The following is a 16,958-nucleotide window of genomic DNA, read 5'->3' as shown; positions in this document are numbered from 1 at the left end:
ACAAAACCAGTCTTATAAGTGTTGCCACCCGGCACAAGGTCTTGACCGCGCCTTGTTGGCGGAAGCCAGGCTTCGGGAAAAATTACCCATGGGAAAAATCTACGCTTGCAGCAGGCAAATCCTTTTAACAGATTTGGAATAAGAGGCGGGTCAGTTGCGATTGACCATATTGGGATATCCAGAACCCTCCGGAGGACCTCCATGACTGTCGAAAAGGAACCCCTGAGGTTTGGACTAGCGTATATGAAGCTCAGCGGAATGTATAGGTTAGGTAACTTGCCTGAGTTGGTTGCATACACCCAGGGAATCTCGTCAATTACTTCAGATCCAGTCGTCTGGGCGAGTGATTTTCCATAGTGGTGGTGTCTCCGGGAATCCAGGAGAATGACAGGAACAAGACCCGGGGGGTAGTGGAAGATCGACGATAGAGGCTGGATAGTCTAGTGTAAGACGTCGTCACGAAGTTGCGGGGAACAAGGCGGACGAGCTGTAAGTATGACCCCAGAAGACTACAGCAATATAGATCAAGCCTGTATTGTAAATTCTAACGCTGTGTATTTCAAGCCTCAGCCTGCAGGATCCTATCTCACCCCACTAACAACGTCAGTAGCCTCATGACTGTACTCGACTGAACAGATCCATCTCCAATAAGACATAAATGACTTCAGCCTGACTCTTACTTACATTGTCTTGGAGAATAAAGGTTAATAGCAAAGTCGGACGTAGGCACTCTGATTCGGCGCCATCAGTCATCAATCCTACCAGATCGCAGATACGATCTCATTACAGCGAATTGACAATACCATACCGTAATATAAAGGCTGGCCTCGCTTGCCAACGGTTCCAGCCGGGCCGGTTTCGTGGTTAATACCGGGATATACATAAATACTGTATAACTTACTTACCAGAATCGGAACGTTACATGTATCACGATATGCTGTGTCATTGTAATTCCTGTGATTCGCGATTAAGCTCGTATCATATCAATTATTAGTGTACACCGTATGGATACTTTGATAAGACAAGACGTCGTATCCAAATCATCTGTGAGTGGAGTCAGTTGTGGAACTTTCGATAGTGAGTCAGTGAAGCTAGGTATTTGAGATGGAGCTTTCCCTGGAAGCTTCTTTGGAACCTTACATTTGCGCTTGCTTCAACGATTCAATTCGACTTGTTCGCTACTTGTTTGTCGGCTATTATTGATTGAGAAACTGTATTCCTCAGAACAAGAGTCAGTATTCTTGCTATATCTATACTACGCATTGACACCTCCACCATGGGCTCCGTCGCTCCACCCAAAAACGAGGACCTCCCCCAAGCAGACTCGCCCTACCTCGAGCTCGTACCAGCTACCCCAGAGGAACATCTAGAGACTCTACGACTAAACAGCAAAGCCTGGAAGGGACAAATAACGCTAGACCAGTACATTGAGCGTGAGACTCGACTCTCGAAGCAAAACCTCACCAAGGACGGATCACTCACGTGCTGGATACTCGTGGATCGCAGGCAGGAACCAAACTCGCGATTGATCCTGAGTTCCTGCGAGACATACCGTAAGCCCGCGTATCTTGCATATAAAGGGAAAGTAGAAGATATCATATGCCATGGAGTCGGAAGTGTGTTTGCACGCTCGGAGTTTCGAGGTCGTGGGTATGCTGGACGCATGATGGAAGAATTGGCCAAGAAGCTGGATACTTGGCAATCAGAAAATCAGCCGCGGAAGCAAGGAATATTCTCTGTGCTCTTCTCCGACATTGGCAAGAATTATTATTCCAAGTATGGGTGGAAGCCGTTCCCATCCTCTCACATCTCCCTGCCACCGCTGTCAGACAGCCAGTTTCAGACGTCTCTTGAAACGGCAAAGTTGCCCAAGGCAAAGATGTTGGCTGCCGAAGATGTTCGTGAGTCCATGTGCAGCGAAATAAACGAGAAGAAGAATAGAAACTTTCTCAAGGTTGTCTCTGAGAAGTCTCCCAGCAGCGCCAAAATATCCATTGCGCCGGATTATGATCATATGGTGTGGCACTGGGCGCGTGAAGCGTTTTATGAAGATGTCGGCGTCTTTGAGAAAGCGGATCCACCCGTGCGAGGCGCTGGTGTTGACCATCACCACATATACTGCTCGTGGGTTCGAAGTGTAGGCGACTCCCCCACTAGTCACACTCTATACATCTTGCGATTGATATATGACGAGCCATCGACGCCAGCTGAGGAACTGGCTACAATCGAAGCGATTGCAGCTGTCCTCCGTCAAGCGCAATATGCGGCGTATAAGCTCAAGATGAAAAGCGTCGATTTCTGGAATCCATCCCCTTTGGTAGAGAAAGCGGCCAAGTTGATGGATCAGAATGTCCAGGTGGTGCATCGTGAGGACAGCAGTATCAGCAGTTTGAAATGGAATGGTGCTAGTCAGGGACTTGGAGATGAGGTGGAGTGGGTGTGGAATGAGAAGTATAGCTGGTGTTGATTTATTATAAACGTGTTGGTCTTTATGACTTTGAAAATTGTGTTGCAACAACATATCATTATGCATTTGGGCGGTGAAAAGATCACTTTCTCTGACTTTTGAATCGTTCATGCCAATTCCTTGAATTCTTTGCTTTGGCGCCGCTGCCTGCAGAATCCTGGCCTTCCTTTTTGACATTTTCTCTCTCTGGCTCTGCCACAAAATGTATTGATACTGGGTCTGGATGCTTGTATGAAGCCTCCTATTCATTATTAGTTTATATTCGTAAGAATGAGTATCGAAGCAAACCGGGTTTATATGACATGACTTACCGGTAGATTGCTTAACAATGTCTCATCCCGCCATGTCTCCGGTAACAAATCCTTCCAGGCGTTTAGAAACTCTGATCGACCTATGGCACGTTTTTCAGTTGGTGCAGTCGCTTCGAGATAGGTTTCGCCTATCCATTTGATACAAACTTCCTTGTCTATGTTTGACCCTATACCAATGTCAGCAATCCAGCTTAGAACGGGTCGTCTTAAAGGTATGACCAACACTTCAATCTAGAATCATTCTCATCCCCCAAATCGCCACTCTGCTCCGCAAGCCTTCTAACAATAGCATCAAACAACGACCGCGGAATCCTTTCCTCACTCTCATCGTCAACATCTCTCAAAATAGCTTTCCATACATCGTGCACAAGGAACTGTTTCTCCATATCGATGTTTTGCAATATGCAACCTTCCAATATCCTCTTCCATATATCTAATCTGACCGTTGCAGATGGCCGGAAAACGGGTCTATCTTCTCCGTTGTAATTGTCAGGCACGAATGCACATATCTCAATCCATGCCTTTCGGCATTGCGTATCTGCAAAGGGAAGATCATCGATAACGGATTTCTTAACCGTCATCATTCTCTTCGTGCTCAGTTCGCTGTCATCCATATCCACGTCTCCCTCGTCATCATTATTAAAACTCGTCTCTCCACCCCAAACCGTCAACATCCGCGCAAGCATATTCTTCGCCGAAGCAAAACTCTCATCATCAGCTAATCCATGCAATTCCAACGTCGAGCCACATTTCGCTATTGCTGTTACTGTCTCTGGTGTATTCATTGCTTTGTTGGTATCACCATGTCTCTTGAGTAAAGGAATCACTTCATTCTGACCATCGCTCGGTTTGATCACATGTACCGAGTTTGAGGACTGGACTTGACGAATTCGAAATGTTTTTGTTGGCGTGCATAGATTTACGTATGCATTGTTCTCTGGGCCTGTCGTTGTTATGGAGGGGTCGTCGGTGCCGGGGGATTTGAGGTATAAACTATACAAGTAAACAATTAGTCCTCAGAGCTCACATGTTCAAGGGGATTGCTGATACATACGTCGGCGCATTTGGAGAAGATATTAATTCCAGAATCTCAGGCGTCAATTCCAGTAATCGAAAGGCTTGTTGCGGAGAGCTGTGTGTGAGGCGAATGCTCCGCGCTGACTGAGTGGACATTTTGCCTCATACAATCATATATTCAGATATATATCAAAAACACAGTGAAGCCTTACAATATCTTCTTCAATAGAAAAGCAAAGAAAGTTCTCTTGGGCACTCTACAGAACTAAAATCACGGCGACGCGAAAGACGCGATCTACTGTATAATGCACGGACCGCAGCTTATCGATAAGTGATAAGATGATAAGAATGTTTAAGGATAATCGTCTAAATTAAACCAAACAAAAAAATTATTTTCGCCTAGAATGCCTATCCAGATACGCTCCGTACAAATCCATATCTATCATTGTAGTTTTTCGTTTTTGCCGCTCGAAGAATTTTGTCGAGTCTTCTCCTTTTGTGAGGCGGGTTTCGTCTCCTTCTGGGGAGGAGCAGCAGCAGCTTCGTTCTCGCCCTTTGCAGGCACAGCGGGTTTCCCAGCTCCTATATCTTCTTCTCTTCTGGCTGCTACTGCTGCTCCCTTTCCTGACTTCTTCTCTTGTGTTTCTTCTGTTTTGTCTATATTCTTCTTGACCTCAGCTCCGTCCTTTTCCCATTCATCTTTGGAGTCTTTGAATCGGTCTTTTAGTTTTTGCTGTCGTTCCGCTTCGGCCTTTTCTTCTCTTTCTTTGGCTTCGCGTTGTTTTCTCTCTTGTTCCATTTCTTCCATGTGGCGGAGGTCGTCGACGCTAGGCTCGTAGAGATGCCAGATTGTATAATGCGGAAGGCCGACGACGGAGTATTTCATGCGCTTAGCCATCTGTTACGGTTAGTTAACGAATACTTTATTCGTGAATGAAACGACGTACCTTGCCAAATGCTTCCGTTTCTGCATGTTTCTCAAAGCTAAAGGCCGGGAAATGAACGCCTGACCGGAACACCTTGGCCTTGGCCAGAATACTGACACCGCCCACTCCGTCGATTTCGAGTTCCATATCCGGGTCCCCATACGGATCCCTAAGGTACGCCAAATGCGGTCTCCAGGTCGCATACTCGGCGTAGCCTTCCACAATCACAGCGTCTTCGTCGAGACTATCCGCCAAGGCAAGAGCTGTCTCGGATTCTTGCCATGAGTTTAAATCATATGGTTGTTCTCCACCGAGCCAGTCGGGAAGAGGTCGCCAGACATCTAGTCTCGTTAGAAATGAGGATAATTGAAAACATGGAGAAAGGACTTACTCGGAACGATGACGTCTTTGTTGTGCCGCATCAGATCCTCCAATATAGTAAACGGAGCTGTCTCCACATCCGCATCTCGCCAATATACCCAGCTATGAGTTGGTCGCAGTGTAGCACTAAGAAGCCAGTTCCGTGCTTGAGCCATCAGCTTCCGTCTACTAGCCTGCGCCGCGAACCCGTGCCGACTCTCAACATCTTGATTAACTTGCTGTCCAAAATCCTTCTCAATAACCGAGATCTCTCCAAACGGCATCTTAGGGTCCTCATCATTCTGAAGCTCGGTGAGTAGTGACGAGAGTAAAGAAAGGGTGTTATCTTTTGAATCGGACACGAGGAAGGCCAAGTCGATCAGATGATGCGGGTATGTCAGATTGCGCAAATGCGAGAAGAACATCGGTAGATGAGCTTGCGCATCACGTAGCGGAGTGCACATGAGAACCCGTTCTTCCCGGTGCCATCCCATTGCGGTGCCTTGTACATCAGAAAGGTCATAGTAGCGAACGGTTTCTAGCGAAAGATCGTCATGCGTCGTAGAGAACAAGCCGAGCGACACTGTCGGAAGGATGACGGCGCGCCATGACGGGACGAGGAAGAATAAGACGAGGAGTGAAAGTCCGGCAACGGCGCATAATTTGATCAGGAGCTGTCGTCTGCGCAATAAAGCTGGTTGTGAACGTGGTTGAAATCTTCATAAGAAAAGGCCATTAGCCCGAAATCAAATTCGCATGCAAAAGGCTCGTAATGCTCCTACCTATGAGGTGATATAGAGAAGGTCCCGCCTCCTCCACGAGGATAGGCACTGTAGCCCTTGGGATAGGCGAACTGCCTGTTCATCGCTCCAGCACCACCGGCATATGTGAACCGAGATGTCTGCTGTAGTTAAAAGACCGCTTCACGATTATACTACTCAAATACCCAGCCCAGGGTATCATCCCCTTTTCGTGTCCCTTTCCAGTCCTGCGATGGAAACTAGCAAACGCCACTTCGGACTTTCAAAACGACGAGCGAAATTCGGTAAAGACGGATTCAACAGGGGACGGAATTTTCGGACGTAGTCTTCGAGTAGCGATTGTCGTTGAGCAAACAGGTATAATGTCCGGCGCAATTGCAGCTTGGAGTGGTGAAAGAGCAATCTGTCTTGAAACCAGTTAATTAAAGATGGCGAAGCTGCAGGACGAGACTAAGCCTAGACCAGCCAACGGATTTTGTTGGCCTGAACGCTAAGGCAGCGGTCGTTGATCTCCGGCCAGTGACGTTCAAGGCCTCGTTCTGCCGCTACAAAAAAAAAAGTACAATATCTCAACGATTACTTTTTTAGGGCAGATAGAAAGCTAGCAAGCTAGCTCTATGAGAAGGACTTTATTTTTTTCAGAGCCACCACTGGCTCTTCGAGGCTCTGTATGACAGAATTGTCTAGAGTCGTAAGGTGATAGGTGATTGTGACATTCTGCAGACCGTTATCTACTGAATGATTGGTGAAGACATTTAATTTGATTTCATACAACATAGCTCTTCAGTCGAGTACATTTATCGAACGGTAGCTCCCTTGAGGCTCTTCACAGTGCATACACCGCCAGACTTAGTAACAAGTTTCCCAAAAGTGGCAGCAGTAGCAGCAGTCTCTGCACTTGCCAGAGAAGGAACCTGTGTGCTATCAAATCCAACTTCAAGATTGTCCGTAGTAGTAAATCCAGGTTGGAAGGTTTCCCAAATCTTCTTCTTGGGGTTGAGTTGCTTCTCAGGCTCGCCGACGCTCCAGCCCTCGAAGAACACGCGCTCACCGGCAGGAGCATCTGCAGGTGGATTGACCAGCTCAACAGGACCGGCATGTGAATCTTCACCTTCAGCAACCCTGGGGGATGCGGCGAGGACCATAGCGGCGGATTTGATGCCACGCATAGTGACGGGCTTCAAGTTGCAGACCACAACGACCTTGCGACCTTGCATTTCCTCCAATGGTACCAGTCCGTTCAAGCCAGAGCAGACTGTTCGGACAGTCTTGCCCGTAGCTTCATCAAGAGAGGTGTTGTCGCTTCCAGGGGCGTCACCACAGTCAATGGTCGATACGTATAGGGAATCGGCATTTGGATGGTTGATGGCGCGGAGAATGTGTCCAACACGAAGATCAATGAGTGATGGCGATGGGGGCGCTGCGGGGGCAGCAGGTGCTTTGGGCTGTCTGGGCTGTTTTTCTTTCTTTTCCTTCTTCTCCTTCTTCTCTTTCTCCCGTTTTGAGGCAGCAGGGTTCTCCTGTGTAGTCTCGGGAGCTTCGTGCACACGTTCCTTGGTCAATCCAGTCACGACTGTTGACTCCCTTGCTGCTGCCTGAGCCTCGGCCTTTTCCTTCTTCTTGCGCTCCTTCTCTTCCTTGGGATCAGCTGCCTTGGGGAAGAAACGGACGTCGTCAAGATCAATAACGACCTTCTCCTCATCCGGAATTCTTAGCGAAAAGAGAGACCCATTCTGCACAAAATCCACATGTCGCACGATGTAGTGATAACCTTTCTCACCGGTGCGTTCTTCAATAGACCATTTCTCGACCAAGGGAGCAAGGACGGCGTAGGCTGCGATATCAGCAACGGAAGGTTTGACCCCCAGTAATGTCGTGTGAGTTGCCAAGTGTGTGTTGATCTGCTTGAGGATGGTTTCGATGACGTTTGTATCGCTCTTCGTGAAAGCAGTTGTCAGACCGTGTATCGTGTCTAGCCATTGTTTAATAGCTGCCTTTTCTTCGTCGGTGTAAGTGTAATGCGAGAAGATCTTGGGCGTCGCTTGAGCCAGGTCGAGCTCAGTAGCATCAGCTGAGATGGCAGTGGGGTAGGATCGATAAAGCAGAGAGAGAAGGGAGCTCTCGGGGAGAGCTGCAGTAGCCATATTGTTGGTAAAAATAAGCGGCGTCCTACGATGTACTGCAAATCGAGTAGGAGCTAATCTGATCGGGGAAAATGTGGTTGTGGTTGCTGCAAACCAAAGAGGCGAGGATGGAATTTGAAGTTTTTGAAATTGATGAATGAGACGCGGGGCTCCTGCGGCCCGCCGAAAAAATTGGGCCAATGTGGGCGACTCGTGAGGCCAATTACCTCACTAGATAGATATGCAGGGCTTATAGGAACAATTTGTGAATTTATTGAGGATTCATGGAGTTTTTTGCAGGCAGATGTGCTATTTGAAGCTCTGGCCATTTTGATTTTTTCTCGGAAATTAAGGAGGAGCAGCCTGAGGCCGCACTTAATGACCCACTAAGCATCCAACTACGTCAAAACATTCCCTTGTCCAGTCAACATCTCTTTCATTCTATTCAGAAGAATCCTTGATCATCAACATAGATACACAGATAGTCTCAGAGACAAGTGGCTATAATCAGAAATGGCCTTCTCGAGTCCAACGATGAATGTGGATAAGCTCGTATTTAAACAGCTCTAATGATTCAACTTCCAAGGGGTTTCGCGCTTCGGGTTATATGATCATGCAATTAAGCAGGGCTGGCAAGACCAAGAGATGGGCCTCGTTGGTCGAAGACGACAAACATTGATTTCAAGAACACGTCGCCGAAAATCTGGAACTGGCTACCTTGGTTCGACTGAATACCACCAAAGCACACTACACGAACTGTCAGTGATACAACGTTATGCATACCAATTGACTGAATTAACTTACTGGTGTTTGAGACTTTGGAGAAGTTGATAACGGACGCTGGTACGGTTGCGAGGTTGTTGTCGCCCACGGCAATGGAGAGGGTAGGCAAAGTAGCATCGCAGGGGAAGATGAAACCGCCCACTTGATTGTTAAGCTGGGCACCTTGGACTTGCGCATAGTATGCATCAGCAACCTCAGGGCTGACCAACATCAAGGTGGTACCGGTATCAGCGATAGCAGTGGGAGAGGTGGTGATAGCCTGCATTGTGGCATTATCGCCAACCATGAAGGCAGCCGAGTTGAACTCCCAGAATCCGTTGGTGGGATCGATACTGACATTGGCGAGGCTACCTGTGAATTTGGTGTTGTCGATCACTCCAAACTGATAGCTTCCAGCGTTGCTGTTGGATTTGAGTGAAGCGGTCATGACCGGTTCTTCGAGTTGGGAAGCGATGTTGTCAAAGAAAGTCTTCTGCTGATTTGGTTTAACAGTGTTCAGCTTCGAGAATGCAAGACCCACAAGACCATTAGAATTAGTGTCTTGTACGAATGATTGAGAGACTTGGTTGGCGAGTTCGACGGCTTGGTTCTGGACTGTAGCGCCTCCGATGTCAACGGTGTCAGTACCCACGGTGCCCGCTGCATTAGATCCGTCACCGTAAGAGATGCTAAAGCTTGCACCCTTGAGGTCCTTGAATGTTTTTGATTTTTTAGGATCAAAGACAGTATGGCCCTGTTGATTCTTTGCAGCTAAGCTTGTGCTGAATACCCACCTATAGTATCGTGTTAGCGCACCGGCTTTTCTTTTCTCTTCGACTCGCATAAACTTACAAATCAGACGAGCCAGTATCGAAATCCATGTTCATAGTCTGACCCCCGACAGTCACAGCAGCCACGAATTCAGTGTCACCGGTAGTCGCGACAGCAGGAACAGCTCCATTTTCACCTGTGCCTGTTGAGTTTGCCGCATTCGCAGCACCAGCATCAGTCTGTTTGACCGCTTGAAAATCGAGAGGTGCAAAGCCAAGGTGTGCCGCGGTAATGTTGAATTTGCCGTATGCTTTTTTCAGCGCTGCAGGCCCATGAGGGACATAATTAGCGCGACGGATTCGAGGGATCTCAAAGGACCTGCGCCTGAGCGTTGGTTGTTGTGTTGTGGGCGCGGCAAGAACAGTCGTTGTGATTAATAGTAAGGTGTAAAAGATTGAAAAGAAAGAAGACATGGCGTCGAGTTTATCTTTCTTTTTGTTTTTGATCAAAGAACTCTGGTATCTTTTTCAATGAGTCAACTCAAGTGACTGGAGTCGGGATGGCTCACAAGCGGGATGAGCAATGAGTGTAAAGGTGAAAGAAGGTGAAATGATGTTGCCCCGAACCTCTCTTGTCATAAAAATGTGTTGAGACGAGAAAATCTTTGAATATCAGATCCAAGTCCAGCCCGGTAGTCCTGATTGAGTAGAAAATAAGACGAAGGAAAAGAACACAAGGAAGGCTAATATTAAAAACAAAAAGAGATCGATTTAAGAAAAAAAATGCAAGAACCCGCTTGACTTGATGCAGAGAATTGAAAATTGGAGAAATGATGACTGGTATGAATGGAAATATCAGAACAAAGACTAAGGAGAGAAAGAGAGAGTTATGTAGTCAATCTAAAACCATCCTTCTTTGCCAAGGAGAAATAGTCACTAAGCATCTGACACTTCTATCTGTAACAAGATACTAACAAGAGACTAGCCCTGGTGAGAGGTCATCAAACATCTTTGTTGCCCTAGACCGTTTGATATTGGGGTTGGTGAATGTCTTGGGTCTAGGCATAGGGTTCTCCATAGTGTATACACAGCCTGTCTGTACCTGGCCATACAATTGGATAGCTAAGAGCACTCGAAGAAAGTATTTCAAATGCCCATCTACGAATCATACAGCTCAGGGAGCGCAACAGACATACGCGGCCTTCCCCTTACACCTATAGTCGTCGTACGTCTGAGTATGCGATGTTCCACTGCGGATCAAACTACCCCCTGTCTGTTTACAAATTGACAGGACTCGCCGGAGAACCTATTTCAAAGGCCACCACACATAGAGCTCAACAGGAGTCGTCTAGCGATCTTTCGCCGTTGAGTGGTTGCTCCTGAAACGCGGAGGACGGAACCCTAACGCCCCTAGGCGGTTCTCTGACACCAGGCGCTTCAAAGCGATTTGTGGCCGCGCTGTCTTTCTGAAACCGTCAATGCCTCGGCGCTTACAATTTGAGGCGGATGCACTGCTATCCTTACTAAATTGGGTATTAGTGGTGGCTTGAGTCGATTTATTTCGTAACTTAACTGAGTTACTTCAGTCTCTACCCTCTCCTACTAACCTAAGCGAGTAACCTGCGACAGTCTTCCGTGAAGAACACAGACTTTAGTCTACTTCAGTCTAAATAACACTTTCATTTCTATAGTTATGTGTGTATATGCAGTAAAACAATGGTCTTCCAAATGGATATATATACGGAAAAATTAACGCCACAATGCAACCCGCCCAAACGCCTCGGACACGTTACCCGTGAAGCCCTAACTGGGTAATTGTCGATCGTAGCCAGTCGCACCAATGCAGAGACGTCGCACATGAGAGAGGGAAAAAAAAAGAAACTTTTCATCAGATAAGCGGTATATCGCCTGATGACTCAGACCAAAGGTTCTGATGGAATGACCTTCTCCGGATCTTCGCCAATTTGCTCGCTCACCGCCCGAACCACGCTCTGAATGGCTTTGGAAGCTGGGCTGTTGGGGTAACTTTCCAGAAAGCTTTCCCCGTAATCACACGCCATACCAACTCGAGGGTCTAAGGGTACAGATCCTAAAAAGGGTATGCCCATCGTCCTAGCCAAGCGTCGGCCGCCCCCAGTCGTTGGTCGGAAAACGTGAGAGGTGGTCTGACAATTACCGCAAACATAGCCGGACATATTCTCCACAAGACCGAGAATCTTGATACCGGCCTTCTTGCAGAAGTCGATTTCTTTCCTGACATCGAGCAAGGACACTTCTTGCGGTGTTGTTACGACCACCGCGCCGTCCACGCCAGATTCTTTGAGCAATGAATTGACGGACAAGTGTTCGTCAGATGTGCCGGGAGGGGTATCGACAATTAAATAATCGGCTTCACCCCATTCCACGTCTTTCAAAAATTGTTTAATGAGTCCGTTCTTCTTCGGACCTCTCCAGATCACAGCATCGTCCCGGTTTGGCAGCATGAACTGAATACTCATCGCCCCAAGATTATCCGTCACCCACACCGGACTCCAGCCGGCATTGCTAACGTGAATGGTCTCGGCTTCAACGCCCATCATTTTCGGTATCGAGGGTCCGCTGATATCAGTGTCGCACACGTAGACGGTCGATTCTGGGTTCGTCGCAAAGGCATGAGCAAGTAATGTCGAAAAAGTTGACTTTCCAACACCCCCTTTCCCAGAAAGAACAAGAATCTTGTGCTTTACCTGCGAAAGTCGTGCAGTAATGAGCGGGATATCTGGATCTGGCCCCTTTGGTGCAGAGGCGCAGATGGTCTGGTTGGGGCATCCGGCGCAGGCATCACCTTGGCCTGCTTGCTCTGATTCGGGACCGGGACAGTGTTCTAGACGATCGCATGGCCATGTAAGTAAAATTAGTCAAAACTCGCATGATTTGCACACATACCAGGTTCTGGCGCAACCAGATTGGGTGTTTTTGTAGGCGCGGCTAAATACGCCGCGGTAGGGTCTGTTAGAGCGGGGGCCATCTTTGTTTCCCCTCTTCTCAGGTTGTCTGGTCTTCCGTAATGATTCAAGGAAGGTAGGCAGACAACGAGTATAGGGAAGAGAAGGGAGAAAAGCAGTCGAAAAGCCTTATGCTGATGAATCAAATGCTTAGAAATGCGCCAGAGGAAGCGGCTAGGCGGGGTGGCGAACTGTCAGCCTCAGGCATTAAAAAAAAATAAATAAGCTCGCGCTGAGCCAATAAATTTGCTTGTATTATGTCTTGTATCTTCTAGCCTCGTGTTTAAGATCTTAGATCTGTCATATATGTATCTGATGTATCTCAACAAACGTCATATATATTTTTGTGTAGGAAGAAAATCACTAAATTTCTCGAGTCTACGATGTTCTTTGTGCTTCCTAAACTGCCCGGCTAATATGAGAGATAATCGATACGGTAATTTCCTCGGTATTTCGTAACCGTTGGGGAAGAATTATTCGGAGTGGGATGTATTTTACGACACAATACGTCAATAGTCCGTGCGAATCACATGGAATAAAGTTGTACTAGTCGACTCCATCTCTTCGCACAACATCTTTCTCTGTCAATTCAATCACAAGGTGATCTTACCTGAGGATTCATTTTCATGGATTCCGTCAGTGCATCCGGTGCCCAGCGGCAGGACGAGGGCCTCCGTGAGCGGATCCGGTCATCTCAGGCGGTCGACGTCAACGCTGTTGACCAGGCGCTAGCGACTGCTGGCTACGGCGTGACCACCGACAGTAGGAAAAACGACAACAAGAAGACCTTTGGAAGGACTCCGGATGGAACTGGTAAGTTTCCTTCTTCCATTTTGTTGTTGAGGACAGAAATATTCTCTTCAATTGGGTTGCAGTAATTACGATGACGCCTATCTGGATGCTTACAGTTTCTTCGCCTAGTCTTTACCGTGCCCCAGACCCATGACATGGTCTCACAACTGCTTTCTCCAACTGAACCCAAGACTGTATCCGATTTCGTGGTTCTCGCAATTCTTGCTACCCACATATTAATTTTCGTGGCTCTTGCACCAGAGGCGAGAATCTCAGTCTTTGCGGCAATATACATGTTCTGGAGAACCTCATACAATGGCGGAATTGGATGGCTACTACACAACCAGTCACATCATAATACTATGGTAAGATGGGCTACCAAGTCTAAGATCTTTGTCAACCCATCGACGGGCGAGAACCCTCACCCAACACTTTACCGGCTGTTGAAAAGAGACATGGAGACTATGATTCCCGAAGATTACTCTTTCGACGACGCCCCCTTAGAATACAACACCTGGCTCGTCTTCCGACGCATCGTCGATGTTATCCTGATGTGCGATTTCGCGTCGTACTGTCTCTTTGCCCTAGCATGTGGAAGTCGCCCGGAGAATGAGACCGCCCTAATGACCACGCTCAGATGGGCGGCCGGTTGGGTTTTGGTACTATTTAATCTCTGGGTCAAGCTTGATGCCCATCGAGTGGTTAAAGACTTTGCATGGTACTGGGGTGATTTCTTCTTCCTCATTGACCAGGAACTCACATTTGATGGAGTCTTCGAAATGGCACCACACCCTATGTATTCTGTAGGCTACGCTGGTTATTATGGAATCTCCTTGATGGCCGCCAGCTATAAAGTGCTATTCATCTCAATCATCGCCCACGCAGCTCAGTTCGCATTCTTGGTCCTGGTGGAAAACCCACACATTGACCGCGTCTATAATCCACCGCCACCTCGTAAGCGCTCCATTCAACACGACAGCAAGGATCTGCATGCTCTCAACAACTCGCAGACTTCCCCAATAAGCGACTCGTTTCCTGCAACCCCAGACGACAAAGCCGCAATGCGACAACCTGCTCCTTCATCCGTACATAATCTTCTCGGCCTACATAATCTGGATCTTCATAGAGTAACAGACTCATCCGTCATTCTTATCCAGCTACTTGTCTTCGCCTTAACGGTGCTTACCCCGTCTACTCCATTTTATCAATATCTCTTCGTGGCCAATGCTGCGATTTGGAGATGCTGGTATTCCATAGGCATTGGGTACATTCTCCATCGTCAGTCCAAGTATAAATCGTGGACCCGCCATTTTGTCAAGTACGGCGAGAACACGGACGAGGCGTGGCGTCAGTGGAAAGGCTCCTATCATCTTAGCATGACCATGTGCTATGCTAGCTTTATTGCCGCCACATGGAAAATGTATACTATGCCATCTGACTGGAACCATGGCCTTGCTCTACTCAAGCACACGCTAGGCTTCAGCTTGGTAGCGTTGCAAATCTGGACCTCTGTGAGCATTTATGATTCGCTGGGTGAATTCGGATGGTTCTTTGGAGATTTCTTCTTTGATGCCCAGTCCAAGTTGACCTATAGTGGTATTTACCGTTTCCTCAATAATCCCGAACGTGTTCTGGGTCTGGCTGGTTTATGGGGCGCTGCTTTGATTACTAGCAAAGGTGCTATCATTTTCCTTGCGCTGCTCAGTCATGTCTTGACGCTCGCCTTCATCCAGCTGGTCGAACGGCCTCATATGCAGAAGCTCTACGGGAGAAGTCTACGACAAGATGCAGGTCTAGTAAAGAGTCTGAAACGATCATTACCTCCACCATTACAACAATTGGGAGGTAGCGTTGATCGTATGATGGATGAATCCTTTGAGTTCGTCGAAGAACTCCTAGACTCTGCTCGCCCAAAACTGGCTACTGGCGTAAACACTTTCATGAAGGATGCCAAATCCTTATTCCGTCAGTATCCCGCACGAATTACCATTTCTCGCTTGGATGATGAAGTTGCAGCAGGTTATGACTTGGAGGACTACTCTCTTGAAATCGAAGGCACAGAGTCCTCACCATCAGCACAGGTAGAACGCAGTAGCGGCAAAGAAGGTGTTCACGCTCGAGCACCACCCGAGCGACGAGGCGACCTAAAGAGTCTGATATTCGAATACGGCGCCCCCATCCGAGTTAAATGGACCGCACCTCTGAACCACAGCAAAAGGGACTGGGTAGGTCTGTACATGGTCACCGACAACACCCGCCGAGAAGTCACCCGCGTCTCTTCTCAGGGACGATGGATCGCCACCAACGAAGGGGCTTACGACAGCCTCACCTGCGAAAAGGGTCTTATATCCAGCGACATCGTGATATCCGCCTCTCGCCGCCGAGACGGCGAAAACCGTGACCTCGCATCCGGCGAAATGGTATTCTCGGGCGACAAACTCTTCTGGACTACAGGTGTTTTCGAGTTCCGCTACCACCACAACGGCAAACACAACGTCATGGCGATTTCGCGACCGTTTGAGATTCGCATTGGCCGCTTCGATGAAGATGATGTCCTCAATATGGATAATAATACTACCAGTTCCAATAGCGATGCTATAATCCAAGCGGCTATTGAAGAGGCTTTGTTACCTGTTGTGCGAAATTGTTTCGATAGAGATCCGGAGATTGCGCCGGAGACGTACGATGAGCATTTTGGGAGTTTGGTGGATCGGGATGGGAAGTATGCTAAGCGTGTTGTTTTTGCGGTTCATCAGATGTGAGTTTTCTTACTACCGCCATCACATCATAACATGGTCGTGCTGATGCATTGTATAGGTTCGGCATCGAGCTTGCTCCAGAAGTTGTCCGTGCAGACGGGAATGTACGAAATATGGCATGGAGAATCTGTAATGCGAAGAAAGTTTTGGTATGCTTTACTTCACACTCATATATTTATGAACCTAGCTAATTAATATTTTGTCGCAGGCACCGTACAGCATGTCCCGGTCAAGAGGGACGAGTACGCCGACAACTCAAGAAAAGGAATTATCATAATAAATCATGATAGATAGGGGAGGGGAAAGGGGATGATGTGATGTCTACTTTGTACGGCATAGAGCAGAAAAAAATAAGAAAAGGGGATAATTATTAACGATTACGTATTCTTAATTTTATCATTGGTATACGAACAGTTTAATGATAGAACATTTGCATTCATACTCTCTAGCTATCTAAATCACGTGAGGGTTCCTACGTTCAAGTCGTTAGCGGCAACTTCACCGAAGACGGATCGACATGATATTGGAAAAAGCAGTAAAGAATCAGCAAGCCGGTTTACTCATCCCATCCCCTGCCGACTCCGACCTAGAACACACCACCCAAAACGAGTAAATGTATCCCAGAGCAGAAAAAGAAAATCGACACAAAGCCGAGCTTGTATGAAACCAAGGGCACGAAGACCATATACGTAATCAACACCAAGACTTCCATTAGCAGATGGAATACAAAACACTCCACAACCTATCATCCCTGAACCACCGGAAGGGGTCAAGTCAGGTATAAGGGAGGAGTCGTATAACACCTTGGAAGAGTGGAAATTTGAAAACTTGGATCAATGTGGTACCTCGACGACGTACAAGCTCAGGAGGCGGTAAATCGTTGAATGGATTGACTAGTTGTCATCATAAAGAGAATGGAGGAAGAA

The 16,958-nt window shown here is 47.5% G+C and overlaps 7 protein-coding genes across 7 annotated transcripts, besides 1 other annotated feature; 2 read left to right on the top strand and 5 right to left on the bottom strand.

Annotated features, from left to right (window-relative positions):
* Nucleotides 1-1,104: 1,104 nt before the first annotated feature.
* Nucleotides 1,105-2,467, top strand: TSTA_119360 (uncharacterized protein; the record flags this gene model as incomplete). Its single annotated transcript, XM_002482119.1, has 2 exons — nt 1,105-1,184; nt 1,225-2,467. The coding sequence occupies 2 exons, from the start codon at nt 1,105-1,107 to the stop codon at nt 2,465-2,467; spliced, it is 1,323 nt and encodes a 440-aa protein (XP_002482164.1).
* TSTA_119350 (sister chromatid cohesion protein Dcc1, putative) lies at nt 1,145-4,006 on the bottom strand. The gene is made up of 4 exons (XM_002482118.1): nt 3,833-4,006; nt 3,002-3,771; nt 2,779-2,945; nt 1,145-2,708 (listed from the first exon to the last, which is right to left on the bottom strand). The coding sequence occupies exons 1-4, from the start codon at nt 3,949-3,951 to the stop codon at nt 2,550-2,552; spliced, it is 1,215 nt and encodes a 404-aa protein (XP_002482163.1). The 5' UTR covers nt 3,952-4,006; the 3' UTR covers nt 1,145-2,549.
* Nucleotides 4,007-4,168: 162 nt separating this feature from the next.
* On the bottom strand, nt 4,169-6,076 carry TSTA_119340 (mannan polymerase II complex ANP1 subunit Anp1, putative). The gene is made up of 4 exons (XM_002482117.1): nt 5,864-6,076; nt 5,113-5,798; nt 4,743-5,062; nt 4,169-4,693 (listed from the first exon to the last, which is right to left on the bottom strand). The coding sequence occupies exons 1-4, from the start codon at nt 5,944-5,946 to the stop codon at nt 4,238-4,240; spliced, it is 1,545 nt and encodes a 514-aa protein (XP_002482162.1). The 5' UTR covers nt 5,947-6,076; the 3' UTR covers nt 4,169-4,237.
* Nucleotides 6,077-6,639: 563 nt separating this feature from the next.
* TSTA_119330 (methionyl- and glutamyl-tRNA synthetase cofactor, putative) lies at nt 6,640-8,294 on the bottom strand (the record flags this gene model as incomplete). Its single annotated transcript, XM_002482116.1, has 2 exons — nt 6,640-8,021; nt 8,081-8,294. 2 exons carry the CDS (start codon nt 8,292-8,294, stop codon nt 6,640-6,642), a joined length of 1,596 nt encoding a protein of 531 aa, XP_002482161.1.
* Nucleotides 7,301-7,339: a sequence feature (UNKNOWN FEATURE KEY polypurine).
* A 91-nt stretch (nt 8,295-8,385) lies between the features above and the next one.
* On the bottom strand, nt 8,386-10,359 carry TSTA_119320 (extracellular aspartic endopeptidase, putative). Its single transcript, XM_002482115.1, has 2 exons — nt 8,770-10,359; nt 8,386-8,712 (listed from the first exon to the last, which is right to left on the bottom strand). The coding sequence occupies exons 1-2, from the start codon at nt 9,569-9,571 to the stop codon at nt 8,585-8,587; spliced, it is 930 nt and encodes a 309-aa protein (XP_002482160.1). The 5' UTR covers nt 9,572-10,359; the 3' UTR covers nt 8,386-8,584.
* Nucleotides 10,360-11,150: 791 nt separating this feature from the next.
* Nucleotides 11,151-12,783, bottom strand: TSTA_119310 (nucleotide binding protein Nbp35, putative). Its single transcript, XM_002482114.1, has 2 exons — nt 12,423-12,783; nt 11,151-12,360 (listed from the first exon to the last, which is right to left on the bottom strand). Exons 1-2 carry the CDS (start codon nt 12,502-12,504, stop codon nt 11,414-11,416), a joined length of 1,029 nt encoding a protein of 342 aa, XP_002482159.1. The 5' UTR covers nt 12,505-12,783; the 3' UTR covers nt 11,151-11,413.
* A 324-nt stretch (nt 12,784-13,107) lies between these two features.
* Nucleotides 13,108-16,309, top strand: TSTA_119300 (phosphatidylethanolamine methyltransferase; the record flags this gene model as incomplete). Its single annotated transcript, XM_002482113.1, has 4 exons — nt 13,108-13,294; nt 13,403-16,031; nt 16,091-16,181; nt 16,241-16,309. 4 exons carry the CDS (start codon nt 13,108-13,110, stop codon nt 16,307-16,309), a joined length of 2,976 nt encoding a protein of 991 aa, XP_002482158.1.
* Between the last annotated feature and the right edge of the window lie 649 nt (nt 16,310-16,958).

The sequence above is a fragment of the Talaromyces stipitatus genome, genomic scaffold (assembly GCF_000003125.1).
Source record: "Talaromyces stipitatus ATCC 10500 scf_1105507295555 genomic scaffold, whole genome shotgun sequence".
NCBI classification, from domain to species: Eukaryota; Fungi; Ascomycota; class Eurotiomycetes; order Eurotiales; family Trichocomaceae; genus Talaromyces; species Talaromyces stipitatus.
The sequence above is the reverse complement of the archived record's forward strand: the minus strand, read 5'-3'. Positions and strand labels throughout refer to the sequence as shown.

What these genes read in the sequence shown, in the direction of transcription:
- TSTA_119350 (XM_002482118.1), bottom strand. Translation starts at nt 3,951, where the DNA reads ATGTCCACTCAGTCAGCGCGGAGCATTCGCCTCACACACAGCTCTCCG. An exon ending in TCTTCTCCAAATGCGCCGAC is followed by an intron (nt 3,772 to 3,832) that starts GTATGTATCAGC and finishes TTACTTGTATAG; the next exon opens with TTTATACCTCAAATCCCCCG. An exon ending in GAATGATTCTAGATTGAAGT is followed by an intron (nt 2,946 to 3,001) that starts GTTGGTCATACC and finishes ACATTGGTATAG; the next exon opens with GGTCAAACATAGACAAGGAA.
- TSTA_119340 (XM_002482117.1), bottom strand. Translation starts at nt 5,946, where the DNA reads ATGAACAGGCAGTTCGCCTATCCCAAGGGCTACAGTGCCTATCCTCGT. An exon ending in TTCTCTATATCACCTCATAG is followed by an intron (nt 5,799 to 5,863) that starts GTAGGAGCATTA and finishes TTTCTTATGAAG; the next exon opens with ATTTCAACCACGTTCACAAC. An exon ending in AAACGGAAGCATTTGGCAAG is followed by an intron (nt 4,694 to 4,742) that starts GTACGTCGTTTC and finishes TAACCGTAACAG; the next exon opens with ATGGCTAAGCGCATGAAATA.
- TSTA_119320 (XM_002482115.1), bottom strand. Translation starts at nt 9,571, where the DNA reads ATGCGAGTCGAAGAGAAAAGAAAAGCCGGTGCGCTAACACGATACTAT. An exon ending in CTCCAAAGTCTCAAACACCA is followed by an intron (nt 8,713 to 8,769) that starts GTAAGTTAATTC and finishes CAGTTCGTGTAG; the next exon opens with TGTGCTTTGGTGGTATTCAG.
- TSTA_119310 (XM_002482114.1), bottom strand. Translation starts at nt 12,504, where the DNA reads ATGGCCCCCGCTCTAACAGACCCTACCGCGGCGTATTTAGCCGCGCCT. An exon ending in TCTGGTTGCGCCAGAACCTG is followed by an intron (nt 12,361 to 12,422) that starts GTATGTGTGCAA and finishes GCGATCGTCTAG; the next exon opens with AACACTGTCCCGGTCCCGAA.